Raw genomic sequence first — 16,235 nt, 5'->3', positions numbered from 1 at the left:
TAATCCACGAATTTTGGATTCCGTGCCCCGAGTTTAAACCCAAACGCGAAGAGCAAAAGCACAAACACTTCTCACAGTAAACGTTTATTTGTGAATTATTAAAAATGCAAACATAACTGCCACTTAGTAAATGACTGAGATGTCAAATATAACTGCAGATTCAGTCACGCACACCACGCTTAAAAAGTTAACGTCTATATTACATTCTTTCCATATAGCTTTACTTGCTGTGGTTGTTTTGCATTTGACCCCTTTGCAAAACTAATGTCTGTATTGCATTCGGGGCAGTGCAGCGCAATTAGTAAAACGGAAAATAAGAGGCACGTATTTCTTTTTCATTCTTTAAAAATAATTTAGGATGGATTGGAGTGTTCACTACTGAACCAGGCTCTACACAGTTTAATTTCCATCTCAGGTGCACAGTACTATGTGGTTCCAATGCCAAAACTGTGAATAGGACATGAAGCAATTTGCGATGCCAATCACATGGGCATGTAATAGAATGAAATCACTACCAATTTATAAATTCACACACAAAAAAACACTCTCAATATAACAATAAGAGTAAGTCCTCTTTATAAAATAAGCATATTAACGGACTCCAAACTGCTAAATTACAGGAAGTAGAATTGTTGACAACTGTTCTCATTCACTTGATATTCAAACGTATTGCATAAGGGGACATGGGCACAACAGAGCGATCAGCCACCAACGAGCAACCAACCTATGGAACTGATGCCAATGTGCGTACAAGTGTTTGGGGGTGAGGACCAGGTGTATGGGTGTGTTGGAAGGTGTTTGGGCAGCGGTAGTGCAGCGGTTAGCGCTCGGCGCTACGAACCCAATGTCTCGAGTTCAATTCCCGCTAGCGGCCACCACCAGTAACAATATGAACCGGTCCTGGGCCTCCTCCCCTAGGTAAACTCAGCCTCAAATGAGTACCTGGTGCAGCGTGTAAACATCGCCACTGGGGAGACAAAGGCGGTCGGGCGTGGTGTTGGCCACCCACCGCCTCATGTACCGTGCCGGCCTTCATAGGTGCTCGCTAACAGCACTTTTCACAACAGTCTAAGGATATACCGGGGATCTGTCTATTTTGTGGGAAAGTGTGGATACGTAGGCGTATGAATATGCACGCATGCATACTGCTGTGCGATCAGATGTGTGTCGGCGTTTGGCTGTGCATGCAGGTGTAAAAGCAGTTGTGGGTCTGTGCAGAAACAAAGCAAGGTGTGCGAGTGAGGGGGAGAACGGCGCCGTCACGTGGAAGTGAGGTGCTGCAGGTGTTGCACGAGGGCGTCACAGTGCAGCGGCGAGCGGTGCTTGTGCTTCACGGCCTCCACCTCCTGCTGCAGCAGCTCCGGGCTCACGCGGCCACCCTGCTTCAGCACGTCTGTGATCCACAAGCATGGCGGTCGTGAGAGGTCCACGGCCCAGCGTGGCGATGAGAAAGGCCCAACTCCGGACCACATACAGCATCATTATTGAGGGACTGTGTGTGGTTGTCTTACTGTGGTTTGGGACAGTTGTTGTTGTTTTGCTGCCTTGCCCAGGCTCGCATTTATTGTTGAAAAAACGGCAGGAATGAATATTCTGGCGAATTGCCCGATGATGCTGGATGCAATTACCAGCGAAACGTCGTACTCAAAAATTGTTAATGTTGTGGTTTCACGCTTCAACACACCGGTGGGCTAAAGCAGTGAACTATTTGTCTTTTGTCAACGTGACACTTTTTTGCTGATTGGCCGTGTCGGGTGGTGGAGGGTTACGAAACATTTATATACAATGCGATCTAACCCAAAGACGTTGATTATGAGGAATGAATATATTTTTTGCAATTTGTACTCATATATATATAGTACTCGACTTATTAACACAATTCATTCCTGAGACCCGTTCATAAGTCGAATGGTTCCGTAAGTCGGAACACAATAATGTACTGTTATTTAAATTCCACTTGCACACACTCACTCCAAGCATGAGGCCGACTCATTACATTTCGCGGAGGATTGCTCAGCTGAACAAAACAGTTCCGCGGTTCAATTTGCAAGCGAGAGTTCGCGTTTTAAGACAATATTTAAAATATATATTTCATGGAAGCTGGGTTGTATGGAGTGTTCGTAAGTCGGGTGCTCGTAAGCAAAGGACAACCCGAACTTTATTTATTTTTAGTGACCTGTTTACCTTCCCTATCGTGTTTTGTATTATTGTAGTAACTTTCTGACCCGCCCCGACTGGACATCTGTGAAAAAGAGCTTCATAGCTCATCGGATTCCTCCAGTCTAAATAAAGATCGGTCTCGCGCTACAACAATCCATCTAACTCCTGCACAGGAGCTCCATCTCGGCGGTGGATGATCTTTCAAGCGTTTACTCCTTTAGATGGCCATAATCCGTGTCCTGCCTAAGCTCACTTTTCTTTAGTCAATATTACTTCCAACATGTTCTCTAACTCAAGTGTTTCGCTAATGTCAGTGTGCATTGCATGTCAAGAGATGGAATTCTTGTCGGACATATTTTAAATATTGACTGATGTGTCATTTAAACCTACGAATCTTATTTAATTATGCCCTGAATGTGGCTGACTTATCTGCCGTGAAGCCTTATGTTCATGCATTACAGTGGATATGATCGAGTAACATAATTCATAGCTGTATTTTTTCACCTGAAGACGATTGCTTGTGTTGCGATCGAAACGTCGTGATATTTGTATTATTTTTCTATCTACGTGGCTTTACCGAAAGACCCATAGAATAAATGTTCAAAGTTCAGTTTACAATGAAGGCATCTGCATTTCTGACAGACTTATTCGAGTGATATTGAGGTTAATTTAGACAAAGCAGATTTTTCCACTCCATAGGACAATACTTAGTGTAATAATGAACAAAGAGTTAATGGTTATATCCACAATTATTGAAAAATATTAAATTCAAATTGCTCAACGTTCCTCTTAACGAGACACTGATGCTATAATCGTCAGCTGCCTGCTGTTGTAAAGCGAAGATTCATCTGTTGCAGACCTCTGTTCTGCGTGGTTGGCATCAATGGTTTTGCTGTGTTTATACTTACTCCCATATTGTGATTGTTGTTTTTTGCCAAAAATTCTGCGCATAAATTGCTAAATGGCAACACCAGCGTGAATGAATGTGTGCTTTGTTTTTCGGTGTTGAAAGCAGCTCATAATCTTTAGCGGCATTCCACGTTAAACCGCAGGACAGGCCAAAGCCTTAGACTAAACGCATATCGCAGTAATTCATGGTGAATGAATGAAGCTCCCTGTGCCAAGGCACAGATGAAAGTTGACAATCAATGGGAGGCTTTGTCGGGTCCCGACAAAAATCAAAACAGCCTGTTGTGTTTATGACTTTTCACTACCTCTTTACAAAAAGTGCAACACCAGCGACACAAAATCTTTCGCCATGAAACTTACCATGGGTTTGCACGACCTCTAAATGCAAGGATATGAACAAAAGTGTGTTTGGTGGGAAACTATTGGTCGCCAGCAGACGGCAGGACAGAAAATGTGTTTTGTCCAAGTACTCCAGAGGGAGTGGGAGAGTGGGAAAGTGAATAAATGAGTAAACGTGCAGATAATACGTGGGTGGGTTAGGGAATGAGTGAGTGCATGAGAAAGCTAGTGAGTGAAGCGAGCATTATTGAGCAAGGAAGTGAGAGAATGAGTAGGCAAGCGAGCATGTGAGGGAGCGAGCATGAGTACCAGTGAGCGAGTAAGGACATTAGTGAATGTGTGTGCATAATTGATTGAGCGAGGCGAGTACATGAGAGTGAGTGAACACCTGTGTGAGTGAGCAAGCGAGTGAGAAAACACATGAGAGTGAGTGATTAAGCGCCTGCGCAAGCGAGTGAGCACGTGAGAGTGAGCACAAGGGAGTGAGCAAGCAAATACGCGAGAGTGAGTGATTAACCCTTTCCCATTCGAATGGCGGAAGTTTACCGAAAGAAAAAATAAAATAACTTTATCGATACTGAGGCATATTTGGTGCCAGCTATAGTACAGTTGCGGAAATGTCACTATAGTCATCTGCGGTGGGTACAATGTCTTAAAAAAACGGCACACCTCTCTAAATAACATTAACGCTAAACGCGTGCACGTCCCGAGATTCAGAGGTGAACGGGACACCCATCCTGCAACTTGCACAAGTCTCGAAATGGGAAAGGGTTTCGTGCATGAGCAAGGGAGCGAGTAAACGAGTGTCTCACCGAGCACGGCGGCCTGGATGCCGGCATCGGGGTCGTCGAGGTGCACGAGGAGTCCACGGTAGAGGAACTCGAGGTGGGCGCGGTAGAGGCCCCGGTCGTAGTCGCCGCCCACGCAACCAAACCACGCCGAGAAGCAGCGCGCGGCTGCAATTCGCACCTCGTCCGAAGCGTCATCCAGGCGCTTCAGCACCTCTAAGTTGACAACACAGACGCAAAGATAACCCCCTCCCCTGTATAGTCTTGAATAGACAGTTGGGGCAGGTGCTGCGAAGCAAATCCAGGTCGCTGGGCATAGTGCGCAGTGTGCTAACCATTACACCACCACTATCCACGTAAACATATATTTACATGCTCACAAAACCTGGAGGGGAAAGTCAACCGTGGGGAAATGTGCCACATGTCTATTGGGAAGCATGCCACATGTAATTGTCATTCCCGTATCATGCAAGCAGCACCCCTTATTAATTTCCAACCCCAAGCTGTGGATTACAGGTGTGCACCTACAAAACACTGACCCACTTGATAGTAAACACATTTAGCGTCCCGCCCGAGCGGGGCTAGTTGGTTGGCGATCGCGCCAACCCATCCTTACTCCTCCGGCCAATCGTGGCCACGCCGACCTGGGTATATTTTGTTGAGGGCGTCAGCGTCGCAGCCCTTTTCGCTCAGCAGTTGCAGCACGATGCGCAGCGCGCGGCAAGCGAGCAGCCGCGACGTCTTGGAGTCCTCATCCAGCACCGCCACCGCCTGGGGCAGCAGCTCGCCACTAACGGCGCTCGCCTGCACGCGCACGGCAGACGAGGGGCGCACCTTCGTCGGCACCGTGCGGAAGTGCGTGCATGGAAGTGGGGGCATGGGGAAGTGGGTGGGCGGGGGAGTGGTTCGGTGAGTGACTGGGTAGGTGGGTGAGTGGATGAGCGAGTGGAGGTATCGGTTAGGATGACCTGGGTCCGGCGAGCCTGCTGGGCTGATATGACGGGACACAGTGAGCACTGCGCCAACACGGAGTCAATGTCATCTTGTCATAATCGATCATTCTCAACATCATCTTTCATCGCTTCATCCACCATCATCATTCATCAATAGTAGTAATAGCAGCAGCATCAGCTTCATCAGCAGCTGCTCCCTGCTTTGCCACTCACTCGCCTGCTTTGCCACCCACTCGGCCTGCCCTGCCACCCACTCGCCTGCCCTGCCACCCACACGCCTGCCCTGCCACCCACTCACCTGCTCTGGGGTGACCATGCCTCCATGCAGCAGGGCCCACAGGCAAGACACGGCCGTGGTGCGGATGGCCGCGGCCGTGCGGCCTGCGTGCCACACCAGGTTTGGAACTATCATCGCCTTGATGAGCTCCTGCAGGAACCCAGCGAACTGCCTGCAGCACATGAAGGAACTTGCATTAACAAATGGCATTAAAAACGCTTTCCAGCGAAGGGGCATGGCAGCTGCAATTGGAGGCTTCGTCATTAGTGATGCATAGTACCACAACAAAAAACACACACAATGATTGACTCATTGATTAAAATTACGTTTTCATATTCACGATACATGCATCAAATCACGCATGAAAATAACATGTGATTTTCAATTGGTACATGCTGTGAAGCTTGGAGTCACAAGAGGTGCTCCATTCGCTACAACAGAAAAATATGACAAATTCTTGAATCAAATCGTGATAATTAATCCAACTGAGGGGAGGGTGAATTGCTACATACCTGCCTGCTACCATACATGTCAACTGTTTACTGGCTTCACCCTTTTTTAAAACACTGCTTGATGAGGCTGCATCATACAGGCGCCAATTCAACAGCAGTTAGCACATTCCTGCGGAGGGAGCTGGTAGGAACGTTGGGTTGCTCGGTCAATGGCCAGGGTCAACGGCGGCGTGGTGTATTCCGCAAATATGGCCGACTGAGGGCGGGCACAATCCGGCGTGAGTAGGTTAAACGTTGAGTTTAATAAGCGCACCACGGGGTGACCAGCCCCTCCCCACCCCTCCCACCCCCTACCCAGCCCCACCCTCCCCTCCCCACCCAGCCCCTCCCCACCCTCCCCTCTCCACCCAGCCCCACCCCTCCCATTTTTGGATGCACGACGGACGGACACAATAATCCCCTGTGGGCTGGTAGAAGCAGGTGGTTCCTACCAGTATTAAACCCTCTGCATATAGACTGTGTGCATAAGGAATTTTGTGCAAACTCACCCCTGTGAGTTCACAGTCTCCTGTGCATTCAGCAGCAGTTTCGAGAGGACAGCAAACACCTTCAGTCTCAGCTCTGGCTCCTTGTTGGGCTGCAGGAGGTCACGGAATATCGGCATTACCTCTGGCAGGAATTCACCGACCATAGGACCTGTTCAAAAAGACAGATGGCAAGTGGTAAAACTATTGGCAGGTCTTTGGGCTCTCACACCCTAAATTCTGTCTGATCTTAATATTTCTTCATAATTTGCTCGTGTGGCCCCCACTCCAAGTTGTCAATCCTCTTGTTCTCTTTCCAAATAACATCAAGAGGGTCATTTGGCCGACATGGCATGGCGAGGTCCTCATCCAGCAGGCGGATCGACAAAAGATCTGTAAGTCCACAATCATCACGATAATTTTAATTTCCGTCATCATCATCATCATCATCAGTCGTTTTCATCTCACCAGCTTGGAAGAGCAAGGTGTCAAAGATGAGCCGCTCCACAGCATGGCTCGTCCACTGCTGGCTCGAGCCACTGAGCCACGCGAGCAGCGGCCGCATGTGCGCACGTAGGAGCGCGGCAGGGCCCTCGAAGCCTGCAGCGGTCGTGAGGCCACGTGTCGCTTCCTGCACCTGCAGCGGGCAAGGAGGACCCGCCTCACCTGTGAACCACCACTCCCCCCCCCCCCCAACGTCTCGACGTCCATTCACTCCTTTGTTCACTCGTCCATTCATCCCACACCCTTATCTGGGGTGCCACGGTGGCGAGATGTTAACTACCTTGCCTGATGTACAGGAGGTCGCGGGTTCGATTCCGATCCTGACGCCTGCATATTTGTGGAGTTTGCGTGTCTCTCTCCCTGTGGTTGTGTGTATTTTTCTCCAGGTCCCCCAGGTTTTACCTCCGCATTTAAAAACATGCATCTCGAGTATTTCACTGTTATAAATGTACATGTGATAAGCCACTTCGTTGAGCTATCATTTGTGGCCAGGACGCTTCTGAAAAATATCTATACAGCTCAGTGGGCCTTACCTGGTAAAATAAAAATAGTTTAGTTGAAATAGTTTTAGTTTAATTTCTATGTTAGGGAAGACGTTACCAAAAACATAAATGGCTGTTAGATTATAGACGCATGCCTAGAGCGGTGTGGAGTGAATTTGATTTCCACCCATGGCTGACATTAGTGGCAAATGATATCTCAACTCGTCCTGGGTGCCCAACTACACCAACCTGCAATAACGAGCATAGTGACATTTTGTCAAATAGCCCCCATAGCCCCCATGATCTGGATGACATGGGGGGGGGGGGCTCTTATCCAGCAGTGTATTTTTGACCAAGGGATGTATACGAGAGTACACACCTGTGCTTGGAGGCTGGACTCCCCGCACAGAGCGGAGCTGCTGAGCAGTAGCTGCAGAAGCTGGAAGGTGACGTTGCGACACTGCTCCCCGCATGTGGACACCAGCGCCTGTACACACGTCACCAGCTCCTGGTGGTACACGACCTGTGGTGCAGTCAAGACAAAGACACAGATCCCTTGTGTAGCCTTGACAGACCGCACTCGATCCCACCCTTTCACAAACCAGCGTACGGTCAAACAACTCCCACGACCGACATGGTGACAGGAGACCTTCATCCAGCAGAGGGCCATAAATCATCACACTTATAAGTGTAATAATATAATTATTACGCATGACGAAAACCCAGCTGACGGCATGCGTCGGGGGGGGGGGGGGCGAGCTCACCTTTTCGGATGCCTGCGCCACGTCAGGGTGCGCCAGGGCGTCTGCGATGGAGGCCACGTGTGGTGCCAGCAGCTCGGCAGAGGAGCCACGTATGAAGGCGGAGATCGGCGCAAGGTGGCTTGGCGAAGGCGAGCGGTGCAGCGCCGGTAGGGCGAGCTTGCAGAACACATCCGGGTTCACGAAAGCGCCCAGCAGCTCCGCCGAACGCACGGCCTGCATGCCCGCACCCAGCTCCCTTGCTTTATACGCTGAGCGTTTTTAAATCTGTACGAAGGGTTTTCATTTATATAAAAATTGTTATAAATAAGATTTATCCCTACATGTGATTATGGATATACATTTTTTTAAAGTGGTGTATTATTCTGCTGATGTAGTTTTCCTTTATTGGACTGATTAATGGCTGCAAATACTTGTTAATACAGTATTCCCTCGTTGTTCACGAACTTGCTATCCGCGATTTTGGCTCTCTGTGATTTGCATCTGGAATTCTACACGACTGCATCGAGAGAGAAACTCATGAGATAAATGTGATGCGAGAGAATGTGATGACAAAAAGTCATGAGGTAAAGATATGAGAAAAAGTGACGAGAGAGAAAGCTTAAACTTGATTTGGAGCTTTCGTGACTGCAGGAATTACTCTTTGGTTCTTTCAGCAAAGTCACGTCGACGTTTCGATTGTAACACAATCATCATTAGGTACAAATGAAAGAGAAAACACACCTAGTAAACTTAGAAATATTATGCAATACAACACAGAGAGTCGGCTAACATAACAGTCAACACCCTACCTGGTTGATTACGTTCTTCCAAAGATTGCTAAATTTGAGAGAGACAAAACACAGACACGGAGACACATAAGCAGAGAGAGATAACACAAATTTAGCAATCTTTGGAAGAACGTGATGATGCTTGTGTTGCAATAAAAATGTCGTATGCTATTATTTAATTTATTATTTTCTCTTTCTACGTGACTTTACCGAAAGAACCAAAGAGAGAAAGCTTAATTTTGTATTCAAGGTAATTCATTAGCTCCGGAACGTATCCCTCGCAAATAACGAGGGAATACTCTATTATATCAATATCAACGGTATGCACGTTGAACTTCTTTCGTACCATACGAAGACAACAGTGCTAATCGGAGGTGCGGCGGAAGAACAACAAACTAAATACAAAAAGGAATTGTAAAGAAATGAGTTTTAAATCTAGATGATTTAAAAGTGCCCAGCTCCAGTGGCTTCCTAATATTGAAAGAAAGAGCGTTCCAGATGGCCGCAGATGCGCATCTTGAAAGCACGTAACGCGGCGACCATCTTCGCCTTACGTTATTCACTACTTGCGGCTCGTCGTCGGCGCAGGCTCGGTGCAGCGTGGCGACCAGTAGCTCAGCGTGCTGAGTCGCGTGATCCTCGGCGTGCACCATCAGCCACACGAGGAGCTGCGACGCCTTGGTACGCGTGCCCACCACCCAGTCGCCGGCGTCGCGTGCCACCGCCGGCAGCACCCGCGACAGGTTGCGCTGCACCAGCTCTCGGCAGCCCAGGCACGGCCGCTCCACTTCAGAATCAGAATGGGAACGTTTATTTATCCTGGAGGAATCCGATGAGCTATAAAGCTCTTTTTCACAGATATTCAGTAGGGGCAGGTAACAACGTTACAACAACAACAAACCATGCAAAAAAACACAATAATAGTGATTTAAAGCTTTCGTGACTGCAGGGATTCATCTTCTTGGTTCTTTCGGTAAAGTCACGTAGAAGGGAAATAATAAAAATAAAACATAATAAAATAAAATTCTCACGACGTTTCGGCCACAATGCAAGCAGCCGTCCTCAGGTGAAGAATAGGGCTGTCGGAAAGACAGCGTCCGAATGAACACCACCAAGCTTGGCAGCGTATATTTAAGCTGGGTTAGAGGAGGAAGGTTCCTTGACAAAGGAATTTGCATATCAACAGAGGAATTTAGCATATTTATGGAAAATGCAGATATGGGATTAGTCACTACTTGTGGAATGTGTAGGTAATATGACTTTGAGACCCCCCCACTACCGAAAGAACCAAGAAGACAATAATAGTGCTAAGGACAGGAAAGGCAAACAAATCACCGAAAAACATACAAATAAAACGAAACCATACCCATCCTACCAGGCAAAGGCCACTGAAGTATTAACTTATTTTTCAAAAGCAACCTGGCCACAAATGACAGCTCGACCAAAAGACACGTTTGGTTGAGCGGAGTGAGGATATGATACAAAATGAACGAACTGCCCATTCTGTTAGTCTCTCTTTGCTGCTAGTCAACCTACATTCGATGGGGCGCTGGGTGGGGGTTGCTTTTTTTTGGGAGGAAATGATTGGTGGATTACACACCCCGCACCTTTGAATAGCACGGTTGGCTATGTACGGTGCGAAAGAAGTTCAACATATATACTCGTGACAGCCCCAAGCCCACCCAGACGATGAGGTGACCAGGAGAGAAAATACAGTCAGTCAGTGTATGACTCTTTATGTATTGACAATTGAGTGTTTTCCTTTTGCAGGTTTTTTTTCTTCCAAGGACACAAGTGCATCACAATATGCAATAGACTCCTTAAAAGTCTTCATATGAACTCAGGCTTTGTTTCCCAGGCTGTCCACCATGAGGCTGATGCTTTGTTTAAACTAAGTCAGGAGCATAAAAGCACCCAAGTCATGCCACTGTAGTGACATTCAATTTAAATGCACATAGAGGTATCAAAGTGACATGACTAGAGTGCTATAATCTAATCTTAAGGAAGCCTAACAAATGCTATTGAAGCTTTAAACTCGTGAACATACAGCATAGGCATGTCTCTGGAATTTCCTTCCCCCAGTCATTCGTGCTGTCAACTCCCTGTCCCTGTTCAAGTCCAGGCTTAAATCCTCTATCTCCCACTGCCTATGACTGACTGCATCTTTCTCTAAATAATTCCGTCCTTCTCCCACACCTCCGATTAGCACTGTTGGCAATGTACGGTGGGAAAGAAGTTCAAAATACATACATATACATAGAAATTTAACTATTCATTTTAATTATTTGTGTAATCTTTTCAAGGGCGATACAATTATGAGACCCTAACATGCTGAGAATAATTTGCCACTGTCATCAACAACTGGGTTAAGTGACTACCGGTATCCTTAAACCCAGAATCTCCGCCATTTCTCCTGGAATGGCACAAGCTATGAACTCTGCTTAACACTTAAGGCGTGTTGGATCACAACTCCTGTCAAAGACTGTGAGGAGCTCTAACCTCCTGCTGGGTAGAGGGATGATGGAGGTAGCTCAAAATCCATCTTGTCTTTGAGGTCCTCCTCATTCTCGTGCTCCCACTGCTGCCCGACTCTCTTCCAGTATTCGGTCGCAGAGTTTCTGTAAATATAACCGCAAGCAAACATGCAGGCGTGTCCAAAAAGCACACACGCGTATACACAAAAATCACTTTAAAGCCATGCAAACTGTTGTGGCAAAAGCTATTAGCAGGCACCTACGAAAGCCGGCACGGCAGCGGCCAAAACTACACCATTTGTCCCCCTAGTCTTGATGTGTACACGCTGCAACACGGACTCATTTAAGGCTGAGTTATCCTAGGGGAGGCCTAGTTCTGATATCAAGTCGCCGGGTTCATGCCGCAGCGTGCACTGCTCCTGCTGCTACTCATGATGGTGATTATGACAATGCTGATGATGATAATAATAATAATGATGATTAGCACAGTTCACATGAAATAATTCCAACATGCCCAACTGGTAAACCAAGGTTTTCCAATGGTTGTATTTTTGCAAGAAAAAAGCGGAACTGAACAAGGAAATCGAGAATTCGAATGAGCAGCACTAACCGTACATCAGGCATCTCGTCACTCAGGCTGCTCAGCAGCAGCGGGATTAGCTTGTGGAAGAATGAGTAGCGGTCAGGCAGCTCCAGCAACCAGGTCCCCACCACATCCGTCACCGCCTGGCGTACCTGTATGATTTGTCACAAGTATGTATGGCTAATGCAGACTTGATGCCTTGCAAAAGGTATCTATTTGGTGTTTAAACATCTTAACACCTGTTTTATTGGCAGAAAGGGTAAAACCTATTCTTATTTTTCTTCATCTTGAATACTGGCAAAAGGTCCCATAGATAAAACTAAACAAAACAAGCAGTTTTAAAGAAATGCGTTTTCAACCTAGATTTAAAAGTGCATAGCTTCGGTGGATTCCTAATATTGGAAGGAAGAGCGTTCCAGACGGCCGCAGAAGCGCATCTGAAAGCGTGTGATGCGGTGACCGTCTTTGTTCGATGGTTATCCAAAAGCCGCTTCGAGGATTACCAGAATTAACGTGATGGTTTATGCTTCTTGATGAGATCCGAAAGCTATTGTGATTAATTTGTGGCAAGCACTTTGTGTCCAATGAGTGCGACCTTATAATGTGTTCGTTCGGCAACCTATGACTGCAACACCATCCCCAAATCCTTGAGTGACAATCCTCTGACTTCACATCATTATCTGTCCTGAAGAACTGCCACTGCCCAAAACAATTCGGCTGCTTTACATTCCAGTCAATGTGTCCCCATGCCCAAACAATGAAGCGGCTGTGATCAAATGCGCTTGTGTTTTTTGCACCAGTCGTGGAAATTCCACAATCCTATAGCAGGATTAAATACAGGTAAATCCATACGGAAACCACCGTGTTATCTTGCCACACAGGCCGCCAAAGCTCAACACGTGTCCCGGTTGAGCCTCCCTAGAAACCGGTGGTAGCCATACACCTACCGTGGAGGCGTCGTCGAAGAGGCGCTGCGCGAGGTGGGGCAGTGCGTCGTTCACGGACTTGTTATTGCCGTAGCGCACAACGGCGCCCGTCGTGAGCACGGCGGCAACGCGCACGCGCGAGTGCTGGTGCGTCAGCGTCTGCATCAGCGGCTTGATCAGCTGCTCCGAGTACATGTGGAAGTGCTCTGCGTTGGGGAAGGCGGCAGCGAGGGAGGTTGGAGGAGGAGAGTGAGGAGGAGGCACAGGCATAGCAACTTAAGTGGTGAACATGACCCGTTTATCTTGATGCCGTGTATTAAGGTGGGCTAGATTCGGGCCGGAATGTAAGTGAGCTCATTGTTGAGCCAGTTAGTAAGTACTGCATAGATAGGGTTGACAGTTCGACTCGCATAACAATTCAATGTCTGTAGTTGAGTGACGTGCTTTGCAAAATTCTGCAAGCCACTGTACTCGCGTCACGCCACCAGACACAAATGTACATACAGCCCTTTTGCCAACCCAGAGCGAGAGATGGAGGTTGTGGTTAATGCAGGCTTGATTCCTTGCAAAAAGGTTTCTATATGGTGTTTGGACATCTTAACACCTGTTTTATTGACAGAAAGGGTAAAACCTATTCTTGTTTTTTCATACTTTGATACTGACAAAAAGGTCCCATTTTGCCTTCTTCACCAGTTGGTAGGTGCTGGTTGGTGAAGTCTGGCGGTTTAGACAGTACAGTACAATGGATTTTGTTGCACCGCCCTCTGCTGCCCATAACGTAGCTCTGCAGCATTTCACTTTTATGAACTGTATTGTGGTAACCGATTATAACACTATCCAGGCCTAAACCTGCTTAGCTGTCGAGATCTGACGAGATCGTGCGCATTTTGGGTGATTTTGTTAGAGGCCAAACTAAGAACCCTAAATTCCCTGTCATTATATGTCAGTGTCTCAGCCCCTCTCTCCGTGTCCGTCTCCCTGTATGTATCCTTGTGTGTCTCTATAGGCATGCCTCTCTCTCGCCGTCTGTCATTCTCGACCGCGTCAATGTTTCTGGCGTCGCCTCTTTCGCCACACTCACACCTGACCCACACCCCTACGATCCAAGTGTCGATACCATACCGAGTATGATGTACTGACAATCAATCCACCGCTCTCCACTCGTCACCTACCCAGGCCCGTGTCCCATGTCGGCGCTAGACGGCAGGGACACGAAGCCCCAAGCGACTAAAGGAGCCCCGAATTCATATCATCCTGACGAGCAATCCAATAAAAAAGTCTCAAAAGCGCCAATCAACTTTAAAACAAATGAATCTCCCATATTTAACTCGTCCGCAGCTCTCCTCTCACACCTCTGTCTCTAGTCTACATCTCTCCCTTTCCACGATATTTGTCTCACCGATTAGCACGACCGGCCCTCGTACGACGCGAAAGAAGTTCAACAAACATACATCCGCATCTCATTTAAATGCACGCCGTCTATATCTTGTGTCCACATTTCTCTCATCACCACACTTCCGTCATAACCCCGATATCTTGCCAATATCTCTTCTGTCATCTCACGAGGGACTTTATAGAAAGGGAGGAGGAGGTAGATGGAGGAGGGGGTGGGGGGGGGTGCCCAAATAGGCCGTTTCCCATCGCTCCATACCGGGCAGGCTCGCAGCGAGCTGGGAGGCGAAGCGGCAACTTTCCTTCTTGACTTCTGGGAAAGGGTCCACGATGCAGCTCCTCAGCGCCCGCACCAACTCCTCCCCGTGCGGCGTCACCGCCGCGGGATCGCAGCGGCTCACGGCGAGCGACAGCAGCCGTACCAGGGCCAGGCGCAGCTCCTCGGAGGGCTCCCCACCACCACCGCCATCACCACCGGCAGCCAATCGCCCAACCACCGCCGCGACCACGTAAGGCAGCGCTTCCTCGGGCCGCGAAGTGGCGCCCAGGCATCCGGCGAGGAGGCGCGCCGCCACCTCGCGACAGGACTCGGCCTGGTCCCGCACGAGGCAGCGGAGCGCGGGGCGCAGGAGCGAAGCGTCCAACGCCGCCCGCACGGCGCCGCCCGACAGCGGCCGCTCGCGTCCCAGGGTCTCACGCACGAGGGCATCGAGTGCGCGCCGCCTCGCCGGGCGGCTCTCGTCGCCGAGCGCGTTCAGGTGGCGAGCGAGGCTCCGCGAGAGGCTGGCGGCCACCGCCTCGTCGTCCTCCTCCGCTTCATCGTTGTTGTTGTGTTTGCTCTTGTTGTCGTTGTTGCTGTTGCTGATGTTGTTGATGTCCTCATGGCGTTGGGGTTCCACGGGCGCCGCCATTACTCGAGTGTGGCTGGGTGGGTGGGGGGGTGTTGGTGGGGGGGGTCGTTGCCGTGGCGACCGAGGCACCAGGCCACGTGACCGCAACGTGAGCGCGCGCGCGATGAATGAGACGCGGGCGGGAGAAAAAAAGCGCCCCCCCCGCCCCTCATCTTGCGACACCCAGAGTCTGTTGCCCAACCACAGGGCGCCGTTGCGGTCACGTGGATGGTAGGCAGCCAACGGGACGAGTTTGGTGCGGGGGGGGGCGTGGTAGTAAGATGGCGAGTTTATAACTCCCCCACCACCCCCAACAACAACAACCGCCATTCGCCACTAAGTGGCGGTGACGTCACCACGACGCTTGTGCCAGGCTAGGTGTACCTTGAGGCCACGTGAAGTGTCGAACGACCGCTGCTGTCAGGTCACGGGGCAGAACCAGGTGCCATTGGTTGCGGCTGACTGAGATGCAGAGGCGTAGCTAGGGGGGGGCAGGGGGGTACATATGTCCCCGGGCGCCAAGGTAAAGGGGCGCCAAAATGAGGCTTACAACGTTACGGCAGCCTGAAACTACTTCACAAATCTACACCTCAACCTAAAAGTTATATATCCCGCCACGCACAGCCTACATGTCATGTAATTACATTTTGGTACGCGCGCCTATTAAGAACTTACATGGAAGAACGTCCCAAACAACAGACAGGCGCAGTCTTTCAGCCTTAGTCACTGGCCTGTTTTTTGGTGGCGGAAACTACGACGGCCTGAAACACGCTGGAGTGCACGATCAGAAGCTGTTAAAGCTATCTTTGAAGGACTGGATGAACTAGTAGGGCTGCTAGACAAATTATCGGAGGACGTAACTATGACGCCTGAAACCAGAAGTGATGCAGAACAGTTACAGGCATGCGTATTACATTTTTACTTCATAGTTTTATTACATTTCTGGAATGTCATTCTTGGAAAAATTTATCGTGTTCAGAAGCGCTTACTATGAATTTCAAGGAAGCAAGAACTGATCTTGAATTTTTGGGGCATGAATTTGTCAAGCTTC

At 48.8% G+C, this 16,235-nt stretch overlaps 1 protein-coding gene across 1 annotated transcript; it reads right to left on the bottom strand.

Moving 5' to 3' along the window:
• Positions 1–68: 68 nt before the first annotated feature.
• DNAAF5 (dynein axonemal assembly factor 5) lies at positions 69–15,227 on the bottom strand. The gene is made up of 13 exons (XM_078594918.1): positions 14,554–15,227; positions 12,924–13,108; positions 12,004–12,128; positions 11,419–11,537; positions 9,474–9,706; positions 8,153–8,365; positions 7,768–7,911; positions 6,871–7,039; positions 6,427–6,574; positions 5,448–5,598; positions 4,841–5,000; positions 4,221–4,412; positions 69–1,393 (listed from the first exon to the last, which is right to left on the bottom strand). Exons 1-13 carry the CDS (start codon positions 15,203–15,205, stop codon positions 1,260–1,262), a joined length of 2,625 nt encoding a protein of 874 aa, XP_078451044.1. The 5' UTR covers positions 15,206–15,227; the 3' UTR covers positions 69–1,259.
• Positions 15,228–16,235: the final 1,008 nt, after the last annotated feature.

Source organism: Lampetra planeri, chromosome 5 (genome assembly GCF_965212315.1).
Source record: "Lampetra planeri chromosome 5, kcLamPlan1.2.h2, whole genome shotgun sequence".
In the NCBI taxonomy this organism is placed as follows: Eukaryota; Metazoa; Chordata; class Hyperoartia; order Petromyzontiformes; family Petromyzontidae; genus Lampetra; species Lampetra planeri.
The sequence above is the reverse complement of the archived record's forward strand: the minus strand, read 5'-3'. Positions and strand labels throughout refer to the sequence as shown.